A 27,170-nucleotide genomic window follows, 5' to 3' on the forward strand; every position below is an offset into this window, starting at 1 on the left:
AAATCAGTGTTTTTGCATAACTCTGTGAATCACAGTACGCAGATACACACGTACGTACATACATATGTACACCTGCAAACATGTACCTCGTAGCTGAGAAATATTTCCTTGCAATCCTATCCTGCCAGTGACACCCAAACAGAAAAACTTAGCGTGGTGATCGGTCCAAGTGGTGGTATACTTACACTTTATCTGAATTTAAAGGTCCAGATAATGGAATATAAAGGACAAAGTTCTAGATGATGGAATATAAATCATCTTAGATGCCAAAAATGGAATGAGTACAACTTACACTTTATCTGAATTTAAAGGTCTTTCATATTATTAGCGGCGGATCCGGCAAAACTGTTTGAAGCATTAAGCACTTGCAAAATACTTCCAGGTTACTTGAACGCCAAAAGCAAAGAACAAAAAGGCAAAAAAGCTTTTGGCGAACATGGAAACAACTGAATGATAACCAAAATCGAGAATGAAAACTACCGCTCAGGACTACTGTTTCAATATAAATAACCAGAAAAGCATGGACACGCTTCCTCAAACAGACCCTGCATCAAGATAACACATATAGCAGACATGTAGCTAATAATTAAACCAAATTTTATCCCAACCAAAAAGAAAATTTATAAATAAAAGATAATCATTTAATAGGTACATGGAACAGCCTCAAGAGGATTGACCAACACAAATCTACAAATGTCACAACACTCAGTATTGCTTAGCCTTGATCTAGTTTTTGCCGGCCACTGTGGACGAGTGCAAACATGCCCTTCTCAAATGACACAGATCTTCCCTCATCCACATTGTTCACAATTCACCTCAGACTGCCTCAGCTATCAATTACCACCAGTCCAACAAAAAGAAATATAATGGCAGCTACTGCTATCGCTGGGCAGAAAGAAAAATAGACAGATATCATTTCTCTCAAGTACTTTTCTCCTGTACTCTATACAGAGATAAAATTCCTTAATCACTGTATTCTGAAGAGAAAGATGAAGCCCCTTCACCTCCATCTCCCACACCATCGCCAACCTCCTCCCCATCATCACCAATTTCCTCTTCATCTTCATCATCCAAATCGGCATCCAAGCCCTCGTGGCCACTGTGGTCCACCTCATCTTCCTCTATATCTTCATCTCCTTCCTCATCACCTTCTGCATCATCATCCTCCTCACTCTCATCATCCATTAGTCCTACGGGTTTGCTGTCGTCGTAGTCTATAACATAATCTGCCGATTGGTCATCATACTCATCTCCCGATGCTTGACCGTTTTCATCAGATTGGGAACCTTCACTGTTGTCATCATCTTCAATGTACGCCCTACTGGTTTCCTCTAAACCCCATTCTTCTCCACCCGAGCTTCTTGGAGACTCAACACTGTCATGTTTGACACTATTACTCACATTGTTAAAATTGCTAAACAAAGTCTCCTTTTGAACTGCTGGCACCCTGCTCTCAGATCTTTGCCGTGGCCTAACAGTGCGACGACCCCTCCTACGCCCCCCTCGGCCACGTGTCCTGCCTCTTCTTGCATACTTCCGTGTGGTCTTCCCAAAACTATTGATGTTTTCATCTCTGAACTCTGCTCTGGTGGAGCTTCCATTCCCTCTTGAACCTCTTCCTCCACGCCCACGACCCCTTCCACCCCGACCACGGCTCCCTCGTCCACGACCTCTGCGTCCACTCCCAGGATCAAGCCACTTAGCCTCTTTCAGGTAATCAAGTTGATCTGCAGTATCTGTTGGATCCAGCTCTTGAATACTCTTGACAACTGCATATCTTGATGAAAGTTTCTGCATAAAAGAATACTATTATCATCCAAGGGAGCCAGAATATGCTAAATTCAAATAGCTGGTACATTTAGGGCCTTTCTGGATGCCCACACAAAGTATTACAGGAACAAGTTCCCCACTCGACCGAATTTTAAGAGAAAGTCAGCAACTGAGAGAAAAATTAGGCAGCCATAGCAACAGATCGGGAGCTTTTGGATTACAGTCCTCAAAAACTAGGATACTGGAATCCTTATCAGAGGTGATTTCCAGAATCCCAATTCTTTTGGGATCACATAAGACACAGTAATTGATTAGGAGCATCTTTTAGGGCCTGTTTAGGCAATCAAGCAGAAACAGCCAGACCAATCCTGCTAGATTGGTGGCTAGGACAACCATTGGGGTCCGGCACACATCAACCCACCCCCGACCCAGCCCATATCCTCATGAGATCTTTCATTTCTTCCTGCAGGGATTGAGACTGCCGGGCTCCCCACCCTCTCCCTCCCCCACTCCTCTCTCTCCACCCTCTCCGGAACATCCTGCTGGATGTTTCAGGATCCAGCAGGATCTTCTCAAACAGGGCCCTACTGTCCCATGCTAACCTCCCCACTATTCACCATCTACCATATATCAACTGGAGAGCTCACCTGGGCATCCAAAGTTTACCAGGCATCTGAACAGCCCCTTAGAAGCCCAAACAAAATTAGAAAAAAAGAAGTGACACCAATTTTCAGAATTTTAATTTTTGCTTGCGCAAAATTTCCACCCTATTAATGGTGAGTAACAAAGGATTATTTATGTATCAGATTTAAGTACACAACACTATCCAATAGATTTTGGTACACAGCGCTATCCAATAGGAAGGACAAGTTCATTTTCTGTGCAGCATTAATATTAGAATTTACAGGAGCAGTGAAATACCAATGCATTAAACTTTTAACTTACTGATAAAGTTCATCTAGATCAGCATTGATTTGATTAAAAGTTTGGATGATTAGATGAAACAAGTAGCGAAATGCATTAGAAGAGACATGGAATAATTTTAGGAAGAAAGAAAACGAGTCCTAACATTTGGTAAAAATGATGACCTAGAATGGTTCCCGAACTCTAGCAACCCCATCCATTTGTTAGAGGAATTCACTTCAATAGAATTTCACTTGAAAATTAAGTAGTTTCTGTTATTGGAATAGTGATTAAAATTGTAAATTTCAAGATTTGTCATGTTTATCAATGTATTTTGTAAAACAACATGATAAGAAAAGGATGCACTGATTTAAGGGAGTGAAATATATACAGACACACTCTCAATGTAATTTCTTGAGTGTAACAAAAAAATGTAATTTCTTAAGAGGACGATAACAATCCATTATGTCTTGGGTGGAACAGAAGCACTCTTCTAAAATTAAATTAGAGATTTCACAGGATCAAATCAACACAGGATGGATTGCAGCGGCTGTTTCCCTGTCAAAGTTTGTGGCAGTGCCAACTTGCTGACTTTAACTGCTCCATCCTAATGTCCCTCTTATATTTTTTTTTTTTCTTAAATATGATTCTGAACCTAACTACAAAGTCATTTACCTCTGACGTTACATAGATAGCCCAAATACAACAACTAAAGCTCCAAATTAGTTTCGACTTGTTCTTCTGAAAAATAGACAGGACTGGAATTCATCATTAATGGATTCCCTAAGAGCATAAATTGATTAAAATGTACATAAAGTGCTTTAAGTAGAGGAATTTTTTATTTCAACATTTTGAGACATAAAGCATAACCAACGTTACATAATTTAGCTCCCCACAACAACTCCCACATAAGAAAAGGACAATTCTAATTGAGCCAAAAGATCATATTGTTCCAATGGGAGAGGCAATTGACATCCAAATATTTGTATGTCAAACAAATACTTCATGATTTAATCAAAATTGAAGTATAACATATCAAATGAAAACTATAATTAACCATAACGATGCTACTGATTCCTACAATGCAACTGCTTCCTATCTCAGTTTACAAGGCATGCAGATTACTTATTAAAAAAACCCAAAATTCAGAAGAAAAGAGAAGATGATGAACTTACAATAAATTCTCCTACTTCCTTCTTATGGGATTCCAGCTTTTGATGCAGCATGTAAGAAATCGAAGAATCAAGATCCAACAGCCTTAAAGCCACAGCTGCTGCTGTATCAGGCACCCATGGAAGTACAGGAACTGATCCAGAAAGGGAAACAGTATTGTCTACAGCGAGTCCTGGTGTAGTAGAACTCAGCAGTTCAGTTGTTGTTTCAAAATCCGATGAGAGACAGTCTCGTTTTATTGCACCTTCTAACAAAGTCAGAATCTGCAAGCACATGAAACAAAATATAACATTTATTGACTTCTGCACAAAAACGATATCCACAAAATGGCAAGGGCAGAAAACTAAAGTTCAGCTTAGTAGCATTTTAATTGAAGGAGTGCAGGATGAAATTAAATTGTCGCCAAGAAGAGATGTATTTAAAATCGGGCAATACAGAAGACTGAAGTAACATCCACAAGATTTAGCACAAATGACAACAGGTGTACTCTAAGAGATATAATCCAAAATTCTAAGCGGTTGAACTTATAGCACTCTACCAATAATCAACTAAAAGGATAATTTAATTTTGACAGGTATACCGACGAAGAACAACTAGGTAAAAATATATTTGGAAGATGACCAGGAATTGTTCAAAATGCATGGCTTTGTCTGATATAACAATGCAAAATGTATTTTTAATGTTATGCAAGCACTTCGGTCCAATTTGGCCATACGAACTACCACAATACCATCCTTAACCAAATTTTAAACGACCAAATTTCAAACCATATCTAACTGTTGACCAGGAAATCAGGAATCAGGAGAGGGGCAAACGTGTGTTAAACTCCACCAATAACCAATTGCCCCCAATCGCAACCACCCCTCCCCCTCTCTCTCTTCCCCGGGGCTCCGCCAGTAATTTGAGGCATTCTTTGTGATGGTCAAAAACTGGTGAAGGCATTTGAAGAGGAAAAAAAATGGACATAACTTCATTTATGTTCGTAAGACGCAAATGATGTGTCACTGATGTTGATTTGATTATGAAATTGGTACAAATTTCATAATTTGGATGGAAGTGAATACTAAGTTACTGATTCAATAGATTGAATAACAAATTGAATCAATATTCGAAACTGTAGAAATTCATTTTCACATATTTTCTGAGCTGAATGGTTTTTGTTATTACATGTCACTGATGCAATCAAAATAAAAGCAATATACTAAGAAAAAAGCACATACAACTTCAACCACGGGCACTAGTATACTATCTTTTTGGTTATCCTTTGATTAGTAATTATTGAATCATGATCAAGGTTTCAAGTTTTGGTGCCAATGAGTGTGCCAACCAACATGTTGTGCCATTTCAGAAAAAAAAAGTCAAAAGGAAAAATAATTTTTTAAATAAAAAAATTAAAATAACAAATAGATCGTGTCAACTCATGTTGGGTGCCAATACTGGACAATGATCATGATGCATTACTTTTGTTTCATTTAATTGAGATAACAAAATATTGTATATTACATTCATAATCTACAATAGGAAAAAGGATGGGAAAAAATAAGTGAACGACCAAGGCACCAGACCATCCAAAAAAACACTTCAACCAATTGAAATGCTAAATCAGATTTTACCAGCTCCAAAGCTATTTCACCCTGGTTAATTTGAGAATTCTTGCAGGCCTAAACTGTGTTCATTTCAGGTGTCATTGATGTTTTTGATCAGTGACAACAGTATCTCAAAGCCTACAAGGGCCAATGTGCCTAAACACCAGACAATTTAATGTATCAAAAACTATTAGACTATGTTTAACGATTTTGAAGCACTAGATTGGACACTTAATGTAAATTTATTTTCATGAAGACAGCTAATGCCAACAGGAAGCATTGATTTACGGCAAAGGTACAAGTGAAACAGGCCACTGAAGTCTATATCAGATGGAGACACAAGATGAACAATGATCCTCTAATGCCCTTGAGTAAAGAGTTCCGATGACTGGTGAAATAAGCAAAAAGTTATTCTCCATGATTGTTTTCTATTGGTTTAGTATATAGCAATAAAAACAAACTGAAATGATCATATGATGTATTAAAGGTTATGTGGTCAATATGCAAAAGTAAATGCAACCTGAAAGAGTTCCTCAGCAGATGACAAGGAGTGCAACTTTACACCCCAAGACTTTCGATATCCTTCAGTCCAATAAGGCTGAAGAGCTTCTGAAGGAATGGAGACCTGAAAAAACAACAAAGTCTACAGTGAACATAATCAAAAAGCAACAGTAGATTGCATAAACTTAATTCAAAAAATGAAACTAAAAGAAGAAATCCAAGCTTAAGCACTGTCACAACACCTCAATTACAGCCAACTGTGCCTTAAGCAGATTGATCCCTATGGGAAGAGAAGAATCTGATACTTGGATTTTGCACTCAGGGTCCATTTTTCGCTTTTCTTCGCACATAGTCACATGTTCTGAAAAATTTGCATCAGCATTATAAAAGGTTTTGAATGTCTTGTGGCAAGAAGGGCAATGCCTTTCTTCAGCTAAGTAAGACTGGTAGCAGAAATGGCAAGTCTGTAGAAGCTCAGAACATCTTTTCTTCCCATATTTCATGGCACATAATATATGAGGGTTATAGCATTCTTTCCACATCCATTTCAAGTAGCCTTGGTACCTCTTCAAAGCAGCACTCTTCTCAATCTCATTTCGCCCAAGATCAATCATGAAGGATGTGGAGAATTCCGAACCATCTGAAGTAAGACCACAAAGAGTACTGCTGGGACTGTCAAATTCTGTGCTGCAATCAGGACTTGACATCATTTCATTAGCCCCTGCTTTGACAGGACCTTCAGTTGAGTTCAGAGAGGTGGTACACTTTTTCCTCCTAATTGCTTCTTTGAAGGTTGTTTCAATTCTTTGCAACATAGAATGCAAATGCGACTCCCTAATACCACGTGTATCCAGGGAAGATAGAAGAGCATCAAATGCCTGCATTTTTATCAAGAATACTGTTTTATAAATAAAGCACATAATTTACAAGGATTGTGCACCACATTCAATACTCAAATATACGTCATGAATGAGCCCAAGATTATGAAACAGTAAAATTCAGTTGGTATAATATAAATATGCATCCTCTTTTCCATTAGATACTATTTTTTTTTAAAAAAAAAAGAAGAAAAGCATGAATATAAATTCTTCGATGACAATAATTTTAGAATGAAATGACCTAGGTATAGTTAACTACATATGCACATGCAGTATTTATGAGCTAAAAAGTGAAAATTAAATAACCAAGAAAAAGAAAGTATGAGGATTCCAACCTAGTCTACATGATGTATGCATTTTTAACAACACCATCTATCCATTTAGCTATTTTTCCTCTTTTCACTCATTAATAACCCTTTCAGTTTCTGGATCTGTATCCTGCCATTATGCTAGCACAGTTCGCAATCCTCAACATGCCAATCAAGCTTTTACACTTTTTAGTTTTATGGTAGAATCTAGATGAACTGTTTTTATTAAATCAAACATAGAAAACAATCCAGCAAATTCAGAAACGCAATGTACACGAAATTAGTGCAAACAATAAATATTGCACTACCCATTATGATCCAATTCAAGAACACAATTTATTACATAAACATCTAGCATAGAGAAAAAGTATTCAAAAATGAAAAATATCACAAAAAGGTCATAAAAAATTAGTGGACAATTTAGCACCTGAAATCTAAATTAGAATTTATTTTCACAAAATGTAGAAATAATTGACTATCCAACTTTTATCGGATGAGAAAAATTAGTTTGACACTGACAGATACTGTGCCCAGAGATTAAGTAGGTATAAATGGAGGTAAATGAAATTAAAATTTTAACTATTAAAATGAAAGTGGTGAGCACCTCCTCTGAATCAAGAACCCTCCAATATCCATCTTTGGACTCAAAGAAGATTCTTCCTGAACCAGGATCATTTGGTGAAGCAGATGTTGAAAACTGCCAGTATCGATTACGCCTACGGTCTTGACCCAAAGGTAGTGACCTGTATACATAGAGTTGTTCTGCCTTGTGACCAATATATGATTTTAACTGTGAACGTGACTTTTCAGCAGCACATCCATATTGTTGAAGTGGAAGAGTGTCTGCATTTGAAGAAAAATCTTGTCCTAAAGAATTTTTCTCAGCAGATGCATTACTAACATTGATCTGACTGTTTTGCTCGACAAACTGGTCACTGTTGACAGTATTTGGATTCCCGTCACAACTCTGATTCTCAACAGTGTGTAGTGGAGTTTGACCTTCCTCCATTGCAGCATTTGTTGGGGTTGCCTCAGCCTTGCTCCCCATGAAAGAAGAGTACTGTAATTTGCTTGCATATTCTTCTTTAAAACGTCTTTTATCAAGCTGTGCTTCTGACCACATTTGCTTCTTTAAAGCATTTGCAGCTTCCAGACGTTCCTGAAAGACTGTGCTTTAGATAACAGATCACAGATAGAAACAAAAATAAGAGAAAACATAGTACCCAAAAAAAAAATTGCTACCTCAAGAATAACACGTATGGAGTTCCCTTCGATAGCAACACCAATCAATGCCACAAGGGCATTAAGGCGCTCCTCAACGCTAAGATCAAAATAATCACCTTCTGTCAGTCCTTGAACCCAAGGCGCACCAAAGTTGCTCTCATCAATCTCCGTGTCCTCCATGTCAGCATTAACTACCTCATGGCAGTTTGAATTGATAGCAAGGGACTGCGAAGCACCTGAAGCACTTATTACTTTGGTGTTCTCTGAAGGAGGAATTGAAAGACCTTTCTCCACATTCCTAGAACCATCTGGTGGAGTTAAATCAACCTCATCACCAGCTGCCTCGTCCTTTTCGTTACCTAGTGTAGCTGACGTTCTAGTAACTTTTAATTCATTTGCAAAAGGAATATTCTTGTTTAGTTTTGCTTCAACATCATCAATTTCAGGACCATCAGCAGCATCACATTCAGAATCTTCATCTCTTTCAGCATCATCAACATATTCTGTATCCTTTTCAGCTTCTTCGGAGTCTGAAAGTCCACTTTGGAATATTTGTATCTTTTCCCGTGCAGCCGATAGTATAGCTTCTGCATCAGCAGGATCCTTTCTAAAAGGAGACCGTACACAATATGTCGAAGGAGCTGTTCTTTCAAAAAGTCTTGTATCTCTGGACAATGCTGCAGCAATAGATGCCTCTGGTGTCTTGCTTGTTGTGAGATCCCTTAAACCAGATTTCTGACAATGAAGGGACAGAAAAAGAATATTCAGATGGACAGGTCAAGGTGGGGAAGAATTTGACAACTTGAAAGAAGAAATGCACCTGAATCTTGTCTGCAACTTCTAGTATTGTAAGGCCTTTGCTTCCCTCAAGCGAAAGGACATGAAAAGCAGCAAATTTGACGGTTCCAGGAGTTAAACGATGTCGAGATCTGCGTCTATGAGTATAACCTTTTTCTTGCATCAACGCCGCTGCATTTTCAGCAGCTGAACCATTCCGCAAAGTGGAAATTACATCCTCACCATCATTACCCTGAAGATCAGAAGAAACTTTCATAAAATCACTACTGAAGAGATAGAAGGCCAACAACTGATAGGACCTTCACATGCATAATTATTACTTGACTAGTAATGCATCGTGAACAAAAAGTACATATTTAAAAAGAAAAAAAAAATCATCTATTAAGTGATTGATGCTGATATTTATTGCCAAGAAAATGATTAGGTGTGGTGTCAGACACCAGTAGAAAGTCTGGGGAATTTTCAGAGCTCCAAAAAACTAGAATTCATGAACATGATTGTATGCCATTGAATGCATACCCACGCCCATGCATATATTCAAGTCCATATCAATTACACAATTAAAATGACATGAGACAATTTATTAATAAGGATAATTATCAAGGATCAAGCCCAAAAATAGGGACAATAGTAGTAGCGGCGGCAGTGGTGGTAGCAGTGGTAGTAGATTATCATGGATCAAGCCATAAAAAGGACAGTTTGTTCTAACAAAAATAGTTGCACTGGTAGCAGCATGACATGGTTAATTAATAAAAGATACATGTCCACAGATGCAAGTGTTAGTCTCAACAAAAAACTCTGTGCTGCCTATTTAGACACTATATTGTCAGCTAACCAACAAAAGCTACAGGTCTTGCAGATATAATCAACACTAATGTAAACACAGGATTATGTGATAGCTCTTCCAACAAAGATATATGCATGACCTAAAAGAATTTGAACAAGCCTTAGATATTTGAAAGTTGAAGAAATTAAAAACTTTAGAGAACGATAAACATGTGTCTTGGAAGAATGCAGGGTGCCTTTGAGTTTTAAAAAATATTAGGAACCTGACCATGGAAAAGACCAAGGATCTGGCTCTGTTTAGTAAAGCGTGCCTAATATTACTTGCAAAAAGTGATAATGACATTATATCAAGTTTCATAATGCTTTACGAATTTCATTCATATCTCAATGCCCCCAAGTCTTTGAACAGATTTGCAGAATTCTATGGCATTACAATATACAATAATAGATGCTAGACACACACAAAAAAAAAAAAAAGATCACAATTCATATATGCAAAAAGTCATTGCAAGCTATGAAAAATGAATAACATCTGCAAGGCATAGACAAACAAACCAATTCTTAAAGTATATAAGAATGTCCACAAAAGCTTATGAACAGTTGAAACAAAATAGTTTAATCACTGTATTTATCTTCTTCATTGAGAAAGGTCTTATTTTTCCCTTTATTTTTTGGAAATATGTCAAAATAACCACAATGATGACACTTCCAGAAACACATTTGACAATTGAAATCAATCTCCTAAAAAGAAAAGGTATAGATAAGATATAATCAGAGTTTTTTGGGTAGATACCATCAATTTTTGGGAAAGGTTAAAGTTGCAAGTTCCATAGATGTTTAGTCACACATGAAAGAATCCAAACTTCAAACGGCTGCATGTTGTTAATCTTCTGGCTTTACCATTGCATAAAAAATAAAACCAGCCTCTCCCCATATCTCTCCTATTCTCCAACAACATAATGTATGCAAACGTGAAATAACAAAACCAAATGTCATTTGGGCCACATCAGATGGAACGCTGGGTATTCAGTCCAGGCAAAAACAACCAAACACCCTAAACCCTGGGTATTTGCTTCGATTATGTTTCCTTGACAAAATAGACCATTTGGCTCAGAAGAAAGGCATCCTCCAAAACCCTAAACCACAAATCAATCTCCAGCAAAGAGGAAATGCATTTCATAAACACATGATTCTAATTACAAAAATAAATTAGTTGTAAAGCATTAGATAAACTTCAAATGTTGTAAAAGAAATATAACAAAATTGAACTAGATACATTGCATAAATCACCACTACGAATATATTTTAACTGTGATCTTAAAAGGCCTGATAGTAGAGGAAAAACTCGAGAAAATTATGAATTCCAATTTAAAGCAATCAAAGTGCACTTTTTTAATGGCTAATCTTGGTAACAAACACAATCGCAACTTGGCAACTGTTCATAATATCTTGTCTTCTGAAGTGAATAAGAGTGACTTGTTAACTGCACTTCCTCAATTTTTTATGAGATCCTTACCAAAGCTTTGCAGGAAATAAATTAAGATGTAAAAGTAATCTTAGAAGCTTATATCGGGGGAAGGATACCTCATTGTCATCTCGGAAATAAACGCGTTCCACATTTCTTTTCTTTAACTGAGGCCCGAATCCAGATGACAAAGCAAATTGTCGCAATATTTCAGGCCATGTCAAGCAATTTAGGTGGCGCTGCCAGCTGCATATGTTGAAGCCCCAAGCATATGCCTAGCAATGAAAACAAGAGTTAAAAATGAGATATATAAAACACAATGCAATATTGAGAAAAGAAAGCATAGAGATGTGGAAAAGACCAACACACCCCTTCAACAATCTGTGGATGGCCTCCTCCTGGATTAGCAGCACTATTTTGGTTAGCTCCCAATGACATTGCCGGAGTCCTTGCAACATCCTCTATATCTTTAATGATAGATTTCAATAGAGCAACATGTATCTCCCCCAACAGTCTAGAATCCTGTAGAAAGTTATGTTAGATTGATGAGACCAAGACCATCCACTTGCTTGGCAACTTGGAAACAGAGTAGGGTCCTGTAGGATTGACCACATAGTTATCCTAACTATAAATTACGCAAACTCCTTGAAGGAGTTTGGCCTGACTAGATAGTGGATGAAGATAAATGCATTCTTTCTCAATCTAAACACCCTTTTAAAATGTTATTTTTTAAAGAGAGATAAGTCCAAGGAAGGGCCTTCATTATATATATATTAAAAAAAAAAAAGTGGTCTTATCAGTTAACAAGATCCACCACAATGCCTCAAGGCCCTCAACAAATTGAACTATTTCCAAATTTATAATTTTATCTTCATTTCACTTCATCTGGAAGTCAGCATACAAAACCCCAAAACTTTAAATTCTTAAAACATATTCCCTGGCGCAACAAGTAGTGCACAGCGAACGACAAGACACTAGTAGTCAGTCATATATCTATCTATACATACATTCGAAGCTGAGTTTGTGAACTGCGGCATTATGTAACCTTCCAGCGAGCTTTACTCCAGATCAAGATAACAGTAATGATAGGTGAAAAGGATGCTTATACCAGTTTATACCTAATTTAGAAAGCATTAAAATTTTACTCATCGAATAAGTCAGGTATAAATAAGAGAGATGGCTCTAGCTACCCCAAAAATCATACATCCAGACCAATTATTCAAATCCCTTGAGATGAAGCTGTCCCAGTTTTTCTGTGGAATGGGACATGCTGCCATCCCACCTTGTCCCAATACTTGGGACGGGGGATCCCCTGCCATGCTCCCAACAGGAAGTTGGGATAATGATAGAAAAGTCACATCCTAACACTTCCGACATTGCCCCATTCCAACATCCCACTGGGACTTCAATCCATGATCCACACAAGCATTAATATTTGTTAATGTCTAGAAGAGATGAGTCTAGACTTATTGCAAACCAAGCTCTGTGTCCTACAACCTCCATGCCCCTGATTTCAGACTCTCACATTGTTTATAGCATTGACCCAACAAAAAATAATTCCAGGATGCAGAAAACAAAAGACATCAAAAAGTTCAGAATGATCAAATATATATGTATAGAGGACTCACATAATCATGGAGAGATTGAACAAACTCATCAAGAGTGAATGGCCAAAGCCCAAGGATATCGGCAAAAGTAATTAAAAACTTCCAAACCTGAAATTGATAGCCAGTGGCATTTAATGTGTTAGGAAAAATTCAATCACATATACATACAATGAGAAAAGATCATTTAAGTGTAAATATGGTAATAAATCCTACTCATGAAAGCTATAAAGCAAAGCACCATCTTTCTTAAATGATAAACAAAGCACGCATGCAAAATCTAGCTTCTTGATATCAGAAATCCAAAAAAGTACATTCCAGCAACAAAAGATGTTCTTCAAAACAAATCCATCACAAGAGCAATCAAATCTAACATGAAATATGAAGCAAATAGAGGTATAATGGCCATCCAAAAAAGGTACCATAAAAAGGTTCCCAAGGTTCTCATCAGACTCTCTCCAAGGTTGAATTGCAAAAGGCCTTTTCAGTCGTACTGATTTTGGCGGAAATGAACTCAACATATCTGAAGCATAGAAAAGTCTTGAATTACTGATCGAAGTTCAGAAGCATTTCTCATAAAAGAATTTCAATATCCTTCAAGTTGACTTTTAGTTGTATAGCAGAAAAAAAGCATTAATGCACAAGTAAACATGGTAACTTCACCAAGAAAAATCAATTTATTTGTAAGTAAAACTAATAAAAATCATGTCAATACTCAACCTTCATGTTCCATAACCAAAAATGTACAAGTCAGGTTAACAGATTGGCAGCACATGTTATTTTTGGAAAAATACCTCTGAATGAATCTAGCTGCTGCAAAGTATCACTGTCAAGTGAGAAAATTGCAGGCAACCCTTTACTTGATGCAGCCAACTCCATCAGTTCTAAGCGCTCGTCTTCAATGAGTTCCGTATATTCTCTAGCAAGCCTGCGAGCTGTCGCCCTCTCATTAGCAGCTTTTAGCCTCGCAGCCTCCTTCTCCCTTCGGAGTTCTTCTTTCTGCTTCATCTTCTCAGCCTGAACTCATCCCAAACAGGAACATATTAATTATACTTTGCAAAAAGAAAACTCAAAGGACTATACTGTTGAGACACTTACTCTTCGGCTTTCTTTCAGCAAAAATTTCTCCCTGCGCTCAAGTTCACGCTTTTGTTCCCTTTGGAATCTCTCTTCCTCTCTCTGTTTTTCACGCACCATCCTCTCTTCTTCTTTTCTTCTTTCACGATCATGCCTTTCCATTTCCCTCCGCATTTGTTCTTCTCTCTGTAGATGAAAAACTTTATTCAGTGTGCAGTTAATGAACCCCAACAAAGACTCGTCAGTAAATATTGCACCTTTCTTCTCAGAATATCCTGTTTTTCAAGTTCTTTCCGGATCCGCCTCTCATGGGCTTCAACCTCCTTTGCAATTCTTGCTTCTTCATTCTGCATATGCTAAAAGTTTACATAAAAGCAGAAAGCAAACTCTAAAAAAAATAAAATAAAAAAACAGAAGAAGCTTGCTTACAAGATCATGCATACCTTACGTTTCCTCTCCATTCGAGAAGAACCTTCATCGCAAAAAATCCTCCTATCAGATGATAAATATGGATTTTCTAATCCCATAACTTGATGAACACCAAATTGCGTGTCACTTGGAGCACCAGTAAAAGAGCTACTGTGTGGAGCATTGTCGTACTCAGTTGAAACTGGAGAATAAATTTGCTGCCTACCTTGACGAGACAAAAGGCTGGCACCTGTCATTTGACCTTGAAAAGTGTAACTAGGAGCCATCTGTTCATTTCCATGCAAATATTGCCCTCCTGAAGGTAAAGATGGCATCCTGGTACCAGGGGCATCCACTGAAGAGTCATATAAATGAGATTGAGGGAACCTATCATATGTCTCTGATTGGACACTTGGCTGCTCAGGGAGAAACTGATATTCATGAAGAGCCCTTGGACCCATCTGAGGATGAACTACATTAGAACCTCCAACTGCCTGCTTCTTCTTCCCATTAGATGAACTTGGAACGAAACAATGCTCCATGCTAGGCAAAAAAGTTGATGCCTGTAAAACAAAAGCCAGGTATTCCAAATGTTGAATGATAAATGATTTTTTTCTTCTGCAAAGGAACCATCAAGATTTGTGATGCCAAACTATAGATTGTAGGACATGTCAATACTAAAAGGTGCTAGCAAGGTTTGCCGTGCAGATCCGTACCAATGCATACCGACCATATCAAACAGTACCAGTACCAAAACGGTACGCAGTATGGGGGCATACCAACACTTGGTATGTTAAACTGGATACCGTACCGGGCGTACTGACATTGTTAGAGGATGGTACCAATATAGGGTCTGGTACCAAGACAGCAAACATTAGGGAATAGGTTTGGGAAAAGCCAAATCAAAAGCCTATCAAACCAAAAAGACAGGCATGTAAACCCAATGCAAGTTTGAAAAATAGCAGCATAATATGATAGATGGTAGGAGCAAAATAGAAGACCTTAATCGCCTTCCCATCATGCCTCTCAAATAGTTTGCCATCATAAGGTCGCAAAGGCTGCTTCTGCTGTGGTGTCATTGCTTTAAAAGAAACAAAGAAACAAAGTTGGAGAGTCAGCAGACAATCAGCATTAGCAATCAATCAAAATATAAGTAAAATATGAAATCTAATCGACAAGACTGATTCACGAATTGCATACGCGCAACTTGTAAGAAACAGAAGACTTGAATTCTAGAAGAGCTGCATCATCCACGATTATTTATTCATACAGCTCAGCCTTGACATTTATGACTTTCTTATTTGGGAGAGCCAATATACACTGCATATTTAGATATTTTCTTCCTAAAAGAAGTCCAAGACTCCAAAGCTAGTATTTAATGCTCAGTCAGACCAAAATGAAGAAATCCGCTGTTACACGCCCCTTTGGCTCCATTGTTACGAAGACATTTATTCTATAAAAATGTACTACGATGACTAATTTTCATCAAATTAACAGCTGATGCATTTTTTAAAAAAAAAAATCAAACTAAAAGGTGAATAAAATCATGTAATTACTAGTTCTCTACATGCTTGATGTCCCTTCTGCCCTCTTTAGAAACCAACTGCCAATATCTAGCTTGCAAAGCCATAATCAAGAATGAACCAGACCCTACCATAGAAGAATACTTCAATCCATCCTAACAAAGCATGTCTATCGAAGTTGTAGTTCACAAATGAAGAACATAATGAGCAATTACAATTATGAGACGAGGGCCTTTAATTTCCTAGAATATCTCAATTGCAAAAAGATATCTTAACAAAACAGCTTAAGCATATGCTAGCAATTTTCCATCGTAATAGCAGTAATGATACTAAATTTAGGATGGACCTTTTATTAATTACTTCATTCAGATGCAAGATTACTCAACAGTGCATGTTATATGGGACTTTCAGTTCAATATATCTGCATTGATTTGATCGAAGGTGCGTATATGCATTTTTGACTATGTATATGCTCATATGCAACATTTGAACAAAAGCTATAGCATATACCTATACGCTACATTCCTGAACACAAAAGCATCCAAAACATGCATATGTACAAATATATGTAGGAATCCGTGTCTGTGTGTCTACGCATGTCTCCAAGATTTGGTGTTGGCATTCTGAGAATGACAGGACAAGATTACTCATATGGATGTAAATATCTGACCTGCATATCCATGAGATGGAACAAATGCAGCCAGATCTAACAAAATCCTATCATTTCAAACTGAGGGCATTCCACTTCACATAAAAATGGTTCAGAATGAATCAGTAATGCTGAACAAGTACATTAGCCTAGAAACAGGTGCACTGGGAACAATATGCAAGGGCCACCTTGGTCCAATTACAATGAGTTGTCTTATGGAGACAGATATCAGATGATCTAAATGGTTGTAAATGTTAATGCCTCAAGATAACGCATACCATTATCATATGTTTGCGTTGTCTGCAAAAATTATAAGAGAACATTTCCTACTCATTGCTAATATGGGCAATAAATAATTTATAAAAGAATTTCACTCCTTGGCGGTGGCCACTTGTGCCCCTCAACTTGATAAAAAGCCTCCAACAAATTCAAAGACAGCTCATTGACTGCACAAACAACATAACTCGCATTTTTTTTCTACAACTAGGATGAGTGGAAGCCTGCCCATTATTTGGAGAGACGGCAAGATTGAACCCAGGTCTCTCATATCAACACAAGAACCTTAATCAACCCAATCAGGCAGTAACCTCCATCACTCACATGTTTAGGTTTGACATATTTTCAACATCTTAAATTTGAAAAGAGAACTGCAATACATCCAACACATTACAATCTACCAAACAACATCAAACTAATATCAACTTGATCACTATATATCTATTTGATCAATGGCATCATATGACACATTATAGATCATATAATAAGTTAACAGCTTAACAGACATCAAAGATAAGAAGCTGCCAACCATCATGTGCCCACCTCACACATAATAAGCATATTGGTATTTGTCAAGTATAAATTATGCCACCACAAAAAAAAAAACTGCATAGCATTTCTTTTTACCTTGCATAATCATGTTGAAAATTGTGTTTATCAGTCCTTGCAGATTGTCTACCAATTAAAAATCTTCTGATTCAATAATTACCAAAAAATATCAGAAAATTCTTTTGTATATTTCCTTTCACTTTTTTTTAATGAATATTTCCAGAAATTTTCCTCTTTCCTAATTTATTTCTTTCCTTTTTTTCTGCAAAATTAATTCGGAAGCCTATCAAAATAGTGAATTCCTTCCTTGTTTGCTGAAAGGGTATATGAGACCAATATCCAAAATATGATTGTACGCACCATTATCTGAAGACAAACTTTCACTGACACAAATACATTTATTCTATTGTTGGACAAAACTTAGATATGCTTTTTGCAAGATGCATGTCTGACACAGCTTATATTTTCAACATAATGCCTTGGTGATTTTCCTGGAAATGCAAGAATGACAGCTGCAGTTGAAGGAGAGAGTAATATCTAGTGCAAAATTCACACTAAACAAGTCATATTGAGAGAAAACGAGAGAGAGAGAGAGAGAGAGAGAGAGAGAAGCCAACTCAAAAATGCTTTCAGAGTCAAGCACACATCAGCAAGCTTGGATAAGTGCATAAAATTATACAAAAACTCTAAAATTTACGGCTTCCAAGTAGAGAATGGATGTTGAAGTATGCCACATCCATGCATATAAAAGACATGTAACCAGTGCATATCAAATTATAAGTATAGCAAGAACAAAAAAGTTTAGAAAATGAAAAAACATAATAATATAAACTTCAGGTGGAGGTTGCTAAAGTTATATCATATTATCATCCATGTTGGTTATACTCCAGACAAGAGAGACAAGACCTGAATAATAAATTAAGTGCATGCTCATAGAATGAATGGAGTGAGAAAAAAGGGGGAGAGGGACCTTATGAAAAACCATAAGCCCATCTGTTTGCAAGACAAATATGTACCGATCCACTAAAAGTATGAGCACAAGCAAAATCATAGCCTAACCAACAAACCATACCCCAGATATCTACAGCTGGCTTTGTAAATTATTTTGCACGAATCATTCTTGTTACTGACTACATATTCTAAATCATTCCAGGCTCCCATCAGTGTCTTCCCCATCCTTTTCTTGACACATCGACAAGTATATGAATTATGAAATGCATTGCCTGTTTAGGGCTCTTTGGACTTCCATTGAACATTCCCATCTCAATCAGTTCACCACCACTTCATTCTCAGCTTCTGCGACCTACAATCTTCCTCTAAAGTACACAATTTCAGTCCCTAATCATTGTTGATTTATCATGGATCCACCTCAGCTATAATCCCTGGCTGTGGCCTGCTCGCCTTTTGCTCTTTTTACTAGCCAACATTGTGAATAACACATTATGGACCATATTCTTGTTAAAAAAATTTCCATCCAATATCACCAGCATACAGCAATAATGGAACAAACAAGAAGTGCCTTCCACTTCATCGTGTAACCAGGATATCTTATAAAGCATGCTCCTCAAGACAGTATATGTAGAAGTTTAAATGAAAGAGAATGGATGATGGAAAACAATACAAAAATAAGTGGAGGACATATCCACATTCACAATAATCTGGAGAACGGAACCAGGCTCAGATAAAAAAATCATGTGAAATGTGAATATTCATGGAGTAAAAATGTGAACTAGTAGAAAAGGCAGGACCTTATGATTGAAGGATCTCAGGACAATTCTACTCGCAATTTATCCAAAAGTATTATTCAAAAGATAAGAAATAAATAGTTATGTGAGACTGACAAGCCTTATCTCAAAAATTTGGCCAGCCAATTTATGTGCTTTGATTCATTTTATAGCCCCAAAACTCTTCAGTCGTCTGAACAGTATACCTTCTAGAGTGTTCTCCAAAAGTCACATTTCTAAGATTCTAAAGAGGATAGTAAAAGACAATGTAATAAGAACTAAACAACTAGATACTTTTACTTTGTGAAATATATGATCAGGAGCCCCTTGATCAAAATCTATTTCTCATGCATGATATCCTCTCCTTGATTCGAGAATTTTCTTGTTACACCAAGACTGCAAGAAATAAGGTACAACTACTAGAAGAACTTCCCTTGCTACTACCATAAAACTTAAAAGAGTACTGGCAGATTAGAAGACCCATCATCATGAGTTCCAGAACAATAACATGTAATTGTCGAATACCAGTGAGCTGAAATGGACATTAAATTGATGAACCAGCATGCTAGAAGGTTTAAAGAAATAAACGCTAAAAGAGTAATATGCTATGATTATGATTAGTTAAACATCTAAAGCAAGTTAAACCCCATAAATGTTCAAACAGGAAATACAAGTTGCAGGTCAAAGAACTCAAAGCAGCAACAGCTACCCATCCCTAGTCCCCATAGAAACCCCTAAAAATGGTTGCCCAGTAAAGCGCTTCATGAATGGTATATGCTATCATAATAGTTAGTATAACCATATGAGTACCTATAGGCGCCCCAAAAGCACCGGGCGGCAAAGGATCAAACTCCACGCCGAGAATGGGCCCATCCTCCCTCAGGGGCTCTCCGAGCTGCGCTTCCACAGAAGCAATCACCCGGAGCTCCGCCATTGAGAGTGGCAACGGCTGTGCCGGTGGGGTATGTTGCAGCAAAAGCCCTGGCGGGGGCTCGTAGTACCTCTTGCCAGCAGACGAGGTCTCTGCCCCAATCCTCGAGACAGCCGCAGCAGCCCGGGAGACGGCCTTCCTCGTCTCCCCACCACTCCCAAACCCTCCTGCAAAGGGGTTCGAGCTAGACCCCACCGGTGCAGCCCCGGAAACCATCATTACATCGCCCCCGGCCGCCGCCGCCGGCTCCTCCTCCTTCCGCTGCCTCTTCGCCGGCGGGAACTTCCGGTCCTTCAACCTCCTATGGCAGAACCACATCTGCAGCTGCCGATCCGAGAGCCCAGTCTTCACCGACAGCTCCGCCCTCAGCGCCTCCGACGGGTACGTCTCCACTGCCCAAAGCAAAACCAAATCAAATCGAAAAATCAAAAAAGGACCCAAATCCCAGCCCGATAGACATCAAACCCTAGAAAAATCGACCAAGAAAGAATCCACAAGGGATCGATCAACAGACCGGCATAGGTTTTCTCAAGAAGCTCCAATTGGTACGGGCTCTTCATCTGCCTCTTCGGGGGTTTCACCTCGCCGCCCTCCGGCGTCGACGCAGGCTTCTTCAACCCCTCCGGCGGGGGCTTCCCCTCGCCGCCCTCTCCGATCTCCATCGGCGGCGGCCCAAACCCTAGATCGGAGTCGAAAATACCAAAGCTAGGGCTTCTTTTTTTGCGCGAAAAGGAACAATGACTGGCAGGACGAATCCCTCCCCTGCATTAATTTATACCACGCGGAAAAAAGGGGCGAATATGGGAGGCAGCGATTTGGCGTCGATAAAACCAAAAAAAAAAAAAAAAAGAGCGACCAGATGTGCGGTGAGATTTGGCGCAGATGAATGATAATAATACCAACACGAACAATAACAGCACCGAAGCAAGCGAAGAACAATAAGAACAACAGATAAGATCAGAGTTGAAAGGATAAAGATATAGAAAAGAATGAGGAGGAGGAACAGGTAATTAGAATAGGAAAAGGACGAACAAAAATAGAGGGTGGGTTGGATTTGTCTTTGGTTTCGGGTTTGGCGTGGATTAAAGAGGATGAACAAACGGGAGTAGCGGATTGTTTCCATGCTATTATCGCTATGAGGGGGAAAAAACGTTGCCGTGATGTAATGGGTGGGGGCGATTATTTTTCTTTTTTTCGTATAACTTTGGGAAAAGAAATAATTTAAGAGAGGGATTCTAGAGAGGAGTAAGAGAGGGGACATGGGAATTTGGGATGATTGAGGAATGAGAAATGATGCACGAATCTCCTTCGTTTGAGATTTATTTTGATTTCGATTAAGAAGAGGGATGGGATTGGGACATGAGTCCGCTTCTCTTTTCTAGCCTTCTCCTCTCTTTTTCTCGCTCTACTGTCTTTTCTAAGAATTTTTTTTTCTACCTTCAAATTCTTTCGTTGCGATGCGTCGTAACTTTCTTGTGTACGGAGCGCAGCGTGGGGATATTGGCAGTTGGATTCGAAGCCGGGTTCTCGTCCGCGGCATGGACGTGGGTCCGGGTCTGACATGGGCCCACGTAATCGGACGGAATCGCGGACCGGGTGCTTTACGTGGGCGGGGGTTTTCACCTGATGATCAGGGGCCTTCTTTTGTGGGCTTTGTAATCGGATCACACGCTTCAAACATCCACGTTCGCTTAATTTTGCTTATAGCAAATTACTGGTTACGGGGCCTTTTCTCCTTGATCTATATCCATAGATTCTTCCTTGATAACCTTCACACGAAGGGCTCTTGACGATCTCCCTCCACATGGAGGATAAATCTGCAACCTACGGCCTGATTAGCTTTCCGAAAAATTATGGTTGTAATAACCCAAGTTCTTATGCCAGTCAGAAGGCATTATTATTATATAAGGACGGCATGTGTTTAGTCCTATATCGGTTATTTGCGAGAAAGATCTTTGATAGTTATATAAGACTAAAGAATCAAAAAAATACCTTCTGGCTAGTCTTTTTAGCTAAAGTCCTGCGTTATTACAAATCGTATCAAAGCAGACAGGGTCGATAACTTATGTAGATTAGGAAACATTGCCGCACATATTCATTGAGACTGACCACAGGACAATCGTGATACTTGTGATTATATTTGAATTTTTTTTTATGTATCGGCGTCTCACTACATACAGCCATGAGTACGTCCGGAATAGTCACCGTATAAAATACGCTCTAGTGTCGATAGCACATGCTCCAATGCCCCCCATGTGACGGCTCCAGAATGATGCACTGCGAAGGAAGCGACCTAGTCCGCCGCATTGTTCGTCTCTTGAAATACATGTATGACACTAAAGGAGTCAGACTCTTTTAGAAAATGGCAAATATCTTTGACTAGAGGGTGAATCACCCTCAAGAAAGATTTGTCGTGCACCCGGGTGCACTCTGGCATAGACGAGGCCCTTCCATGCCGCACGCAGCTCTGCCACAAAGACTGGCTCATCAAAGGTATGCCGACCTTCGGCTGCAATCAGTCTGGAATTATGGTCTCTAATCATAAAACCTACGTCACATCTGCTACCGCCCTCCGAGATACTGCCATCAAAGTTCACCTTAAGAAAATCAGGGGGTTGAGGCTCCCAAAATACCAACGGTATCATCGCATACCTGGGCGTTGTAAGAGCCAAAAAGGAGCCCCAGATGTCCCTGTCACCTCTAGGTGAGCTCTGTGTTGCTGAGCTGATAAACTCAGCTGCATAGGCGGATGCTCTAGCCACCACTGATCTCGGGTAGAACCCTCTGCCATCAAAGGTCTTCACGTTCCTATCCAGCCATATGTAATATGCCACATATGCCCATACCACTCCCCTCTCTGCCATATCCGACCTCCGAGCCGAATCTCTCAACTTGCTTAGAAAAACCTCCGAAGAAGTGAAACTCTCCTGGTGGGCCAAGGTGAAGCTCCAAACCTGAGTCGCATGCGGGCAAGTAAACAAAACATGACTGATAGTCTCCTCCTCCCTTGGGCATTCCTCATAATCGATCGGTATGCGGATCCCCCTCCTAGCTAGGACTCTTTTAGTGGGTAGAATACCCCATGCCATCCTCCACAGAAAGAGGGCCACCCGTAGATGGATACATAACCGCCAGATCCAACGGCCCTCTAGCTAACAGTTGGGCTCCGGGACCACTATCGCCCGAAGATCACCAACTGTTACTGTCACCCTCCCTGTCAAAGTCCATATCCTCTGATCCGTCATCCCCTCTATAGGTAGGGGAGTGGCCAATATCCTCTCTGCTAAGGCGTCGCCGAAAAGAAGGTGGATCCGATTAGCATCCCATCTGCTCTCTTCCGAAACTAGGAGATTACACACTTTGCTACCGGCCATCGCAGTTGGGTCAAACATAGTAGGCCATCTGGATAACAGCAGTTCGGTCAACCATCTATCCTCGACAATATCAATGTTGCGGCCGTCTCCCACCACCCACGAGATATAGGAGAGCACCTGTGGGGCTCGCACACACATCTCGCACTAGATGTAAGAGCACCAGCGTCCTGGTCTGAAAAAGTCAGTAGAACTCCGCTCCCATATTTAGCTCTTATCAACCTGAATGAATTTGAACTCTTAGCTTGAATGCATTTGAACAACAGGATGAACAGAATGAACTCTCCTCGCTGATCCAAGTAATTGCAATAGTTGAATCTACTTCTAGTATGATCCAATCCGCTTAAGATTCTGGATGGCAGCTTACAATCCTTACCAACCTGTAATAATCTCTGCAACACAAACAGAATTAATTCGAAGCAGCATTGCACCAGCCATTAGAATTCTGCTCTGTTCATTTCGGATGGCAAATCTGACCCCAGCACAGCCACATCCCACTGATCCATCGAAGTTGATATTTAAGAAGCCTGGTTATGGGGGCTGCCTTTGATACGCTCCGTAAAAACCTGTGGAAACAACTCTTTCGTTTCTACTCTTCCATGTCAACCACAAAAGATTTGCAAGAAAGGACTGAAACCATTGGTCCTCCTCAGAGTTTGGATTCGAAAGGATTACTCGAAGAGCTTGGTTATAGAAAGAGATATGAGGCATTCCTAGATTGTGAACCATCATCCATTTAGCCAGCAACTTATTGCATTCAAATAAGGTATGGTCGGTAGATTCTGGATGAAGGCCGCACCTCCCAAAACAAAGGAAAAGGTTTGGATGCAGGTCGCTAGAAACCCTTTTCAGCACCTTCAATCTCTACAACCGCTGCATATCATAACTAGGATTATTATTGTTGTGGTTGTAACTCGGCCTGAGGGCGACCACGCCGGAAGGGAATCGAGGGGACGCCGGCTGAGACGAAGAAGAGAGCCACCTCAGGTGCTCCGGGATGCCTCCAAGAAGACGCCGGCCGGGACAGAGAAAGGGGGCCACCTCCCTGCGGTCCGAGATACCTGCACAAAGCCTTCGTCAGGGATTCCGACGAAGGCCCTCTGATGGCGAAGTTAACAGAGTTTCTGGAGAGTCCCGTTTTGAGAGCCAGAGTTTCTTGTTTCTTCTAGAGGGAAGAGTGTAGAGAGTCCCCAGAGTACCTTTCATGGCTTCTTTTATATTTCTTACTAGGATGCCCCGATGGCGGAGGTATGGCCCTAGGCAGGCAGGGTATGGCCCCCGGTAAATATAGCAGGGTGTGGCTCCTGGTAGGTGTAGCAGGGTATGGCCCTGGTTGACACATCATAGCGTGGCCATCAAGTAAAGTACGACGCGGCGAGGCTGCTGCAGGCGATAGCTGTGACATATACTTGGCGAGGTCAGCTCAGGCTTCTGGTAGAAGTCGGCCTGCTCCATGGCCGTGGTCGGCTAGCTCAGCGGGGTTTGGGTGGTTCCATGCCGAAGTAGGACGATCTATTTTACCTCTTGTCAATTATCATTTCAAATAATCTCGAAATACGCCTCACTAACAACAACCTGTTTCTTATAAACTTCTCCACAGCATAACAAATCTTGTTGTCTATCAATGCAGATAGGAATACTACAAATTTGATCAGCCATAGTTGGAGGGAGACATTGATGAATGACCTGAGTGTCCCAGGTTCCGTCTTCGGTGATTAGATGACTCACTGTAGGATAGATAGGAGATCTAAGTTGAAGCATATAGGCCTTCAACAAACTACTTACGTAGAATACCAAGAATCAAAAATAGTGATAATTTTTTGTCCTTCACCAATTAACCAAATAAACTTATCCAAGACATAAACTGAACTACTTGCTAAAGTTTCCCATAAAACCGAAGCATTTGCCGGAAGGGAGTCGGACATCCAGTCGCCATGAAACTTATATTTAGCACGTAAGACCTGAGAGAGGATTGAGCTCGGATCTAAAATAATACGACCTGCCATCATAACCACGCTCCGTGTCCAATTTGACAGCCATCAAAAGGTTCTTTGATGAGGCCTTGTTGAATGAATTCCTGAGCAAGGATGATGTTATGAGTGATGCTGCGACCCTCAAGAAAGCTTCTTGTTCTTCGGAAATCAATCTATCCAAAACTCTTCCAAGCCAAATTGATAATATCTTAGCAACAATTTTGTAGCTAATGTTACAAAGGCTAATTGGGCGGAAGTGGGAAGGCTAATCCGGATTCTTAATCTTCGGGATTGGAACAATAAAGACCGTTTTTCACTCATCCGGCATCATTATTAAGAACTTCCTATGAGTCTGCGCAAGCCATCCAAAAGTTTTCAAATCGGAATGGAGTTGGATTTCTACGCTTAATTTCGTTTGAGACAAGAATAGGGCAATGATCAGAACTAGATATGGTGAGATGTTGGACAACAACATTAGGGAACACTTCCTGCCACTTCCCATTAGCCATTGATCTGGCCCAAAATTTGAGGAATGGGCAGCCAGTTCTCAGGAGCAATAGCTAAGATGCCTATATACTCTTACTTGGATTTGGAATATACATGCTGATGCGTCCATTTTTTATAATCATACTAATAATTTGAAGATCTCCTGAAAATTATTTAATGCTGATGCTTACATTTTTGATAATCATACTAAGAATTTGAAGATCTCCCGAAAAATATTTAATGCTCATGTCCGTCAACTCTTTACTATCTTTTTTTTCCTTTACTAATTATCTTTCATCTTAATTCTTTGAATTTAATCTTGGATTGAAATTTCTCCAGCTCAGATATGTCTTAACCATTACTTGGTCCCTATATTGTATGCCTTTATACAAAGCATCGGAAATAGAATTTGATAACAATTGTGGATCATTCTATAGTTCAATTTTTGTATCAAGATCTGAATTCCTATACAGCAAGCACAAAATAGTGGTGGGAAATAAAAGTGATGAAATTTGATAATAAGTCACTTTGTACTTTATCGATTATAATAAGGATCAAATTTTGTGTTTCGTATAGTTGACCATATAATTATTTTATTATCATACTATGAAATATTAGAAATGGAATTTCATGACAAATTCCTGTATATTCATTTGCGGATATTTAGGCCAAAATTTTATGTTAAATGTAGTGACCATGAAACCATTTTGGGGTTACTAAATAACGTATTAGAAAATGAATTTAATGACCATTCAATCTATAATTCATTTATTACATTAAAGCCCAATTTCCATGCTTCTAATGTGGTAATCTTGGATGTGTTTTGCAATTAGTATATGAAACCTGAGTGATCCAATATAATAACAAGTCTCTATTCATTTATCACACCGACACTCAAATTTCATTTTGGATGTAGTGACCGTAACTCCATTCTAAGTTTATTATGTGAAATACCAGTAATAAAATTTCATTACATGGTTCTTTATAGTCCATTTATTATATTAAGCTTCAAATTTTGTTTTTCTATAGTGCGACTATAGGACTACTACATGGTCAATATGTAAAAATATGGAAAAAAATGATTACAAGTTCCTCTGTTGTTAGTTGATTATATTAAAACTCCAATTCCATGTTTCAATATTATTACTGCAAAAATCATTGCACATGGATCTATACGAGGTAAGAGAAGGGAAATTTAGTCTCGGGT

The 27,170-nt window shown here is 39.1% G+C and overlaps 1 protein-coding gene across 2 annotated transcripts; it reads right to left on the reverse strand.

The window, feature by feature from the left end:
* Positions 1–596: 596 nt before the first annotated feature.
* LOC103722930 (homeobox-DDT domain protein RLT2-like) lies at positions 597–21,509 on the reverse strand. 2 transcript variants are annotated; one of them, XM_008813666.4, is made up of 19 exons: positions 20,648–21,509; positions 20,013–20,525; positions 15,483–15,562; positions 14,708–15,044; positions 14,517–14,545; positions 14,331–14,420; positions 14,095–14,259; positions 13,791–14,013; positions 13,419–13,519; positions 13,021–13,107; positions 11,762–11,914; positions 11,512–11,667; positions 9,164–9,373; positions 8,362–9,078; positions 7,724–8,278; positions 6,176–6,811; positions 5,953–6,057; positions 3,849–4,109; positions 964–1,791 (listed from the first exon to the last, which is right to left on the reverse strand). In XM_008813666.4, exons 1-19 carry the CDS (start codon positions 20,793–20,795, stop codon positions 964–966), a joined length of 5,394 nt encoding a protein of 1,797 aa, XP_008811888.2. In that variant the 5' UTR covers positions 20,796–21,509. The 2 variants fall into 2 exon arrangements, with proteins under 2 accessions (XP_008811887.2, XP_008811888.2); XM_008813665.4 differs by having other exon boundaries at positions 597–1,791; positions 14,517–15,044; positions 20,648–21,508.
* Between the last annotated feature and the right edge of the window lie 5,661 nt (positions 21,510–27,170).

Source organism: Phoenix dactylifera, chromosome 4 (genome assembly GCF_009389715.1).
Source record: "Phoenix dactylifera cultivar Barhee BC4 chromosome 4, palm_55x_up_171113_PBpolish2nd_filt_p, whole genome shotgun sequence".
Lineage (NCBI taxonomy): Eukaryota > Viridiplantae > Streptophyta > Magnoliopsida > Arecales > Arecaceae > Phoenix > Phoenix dactylifera.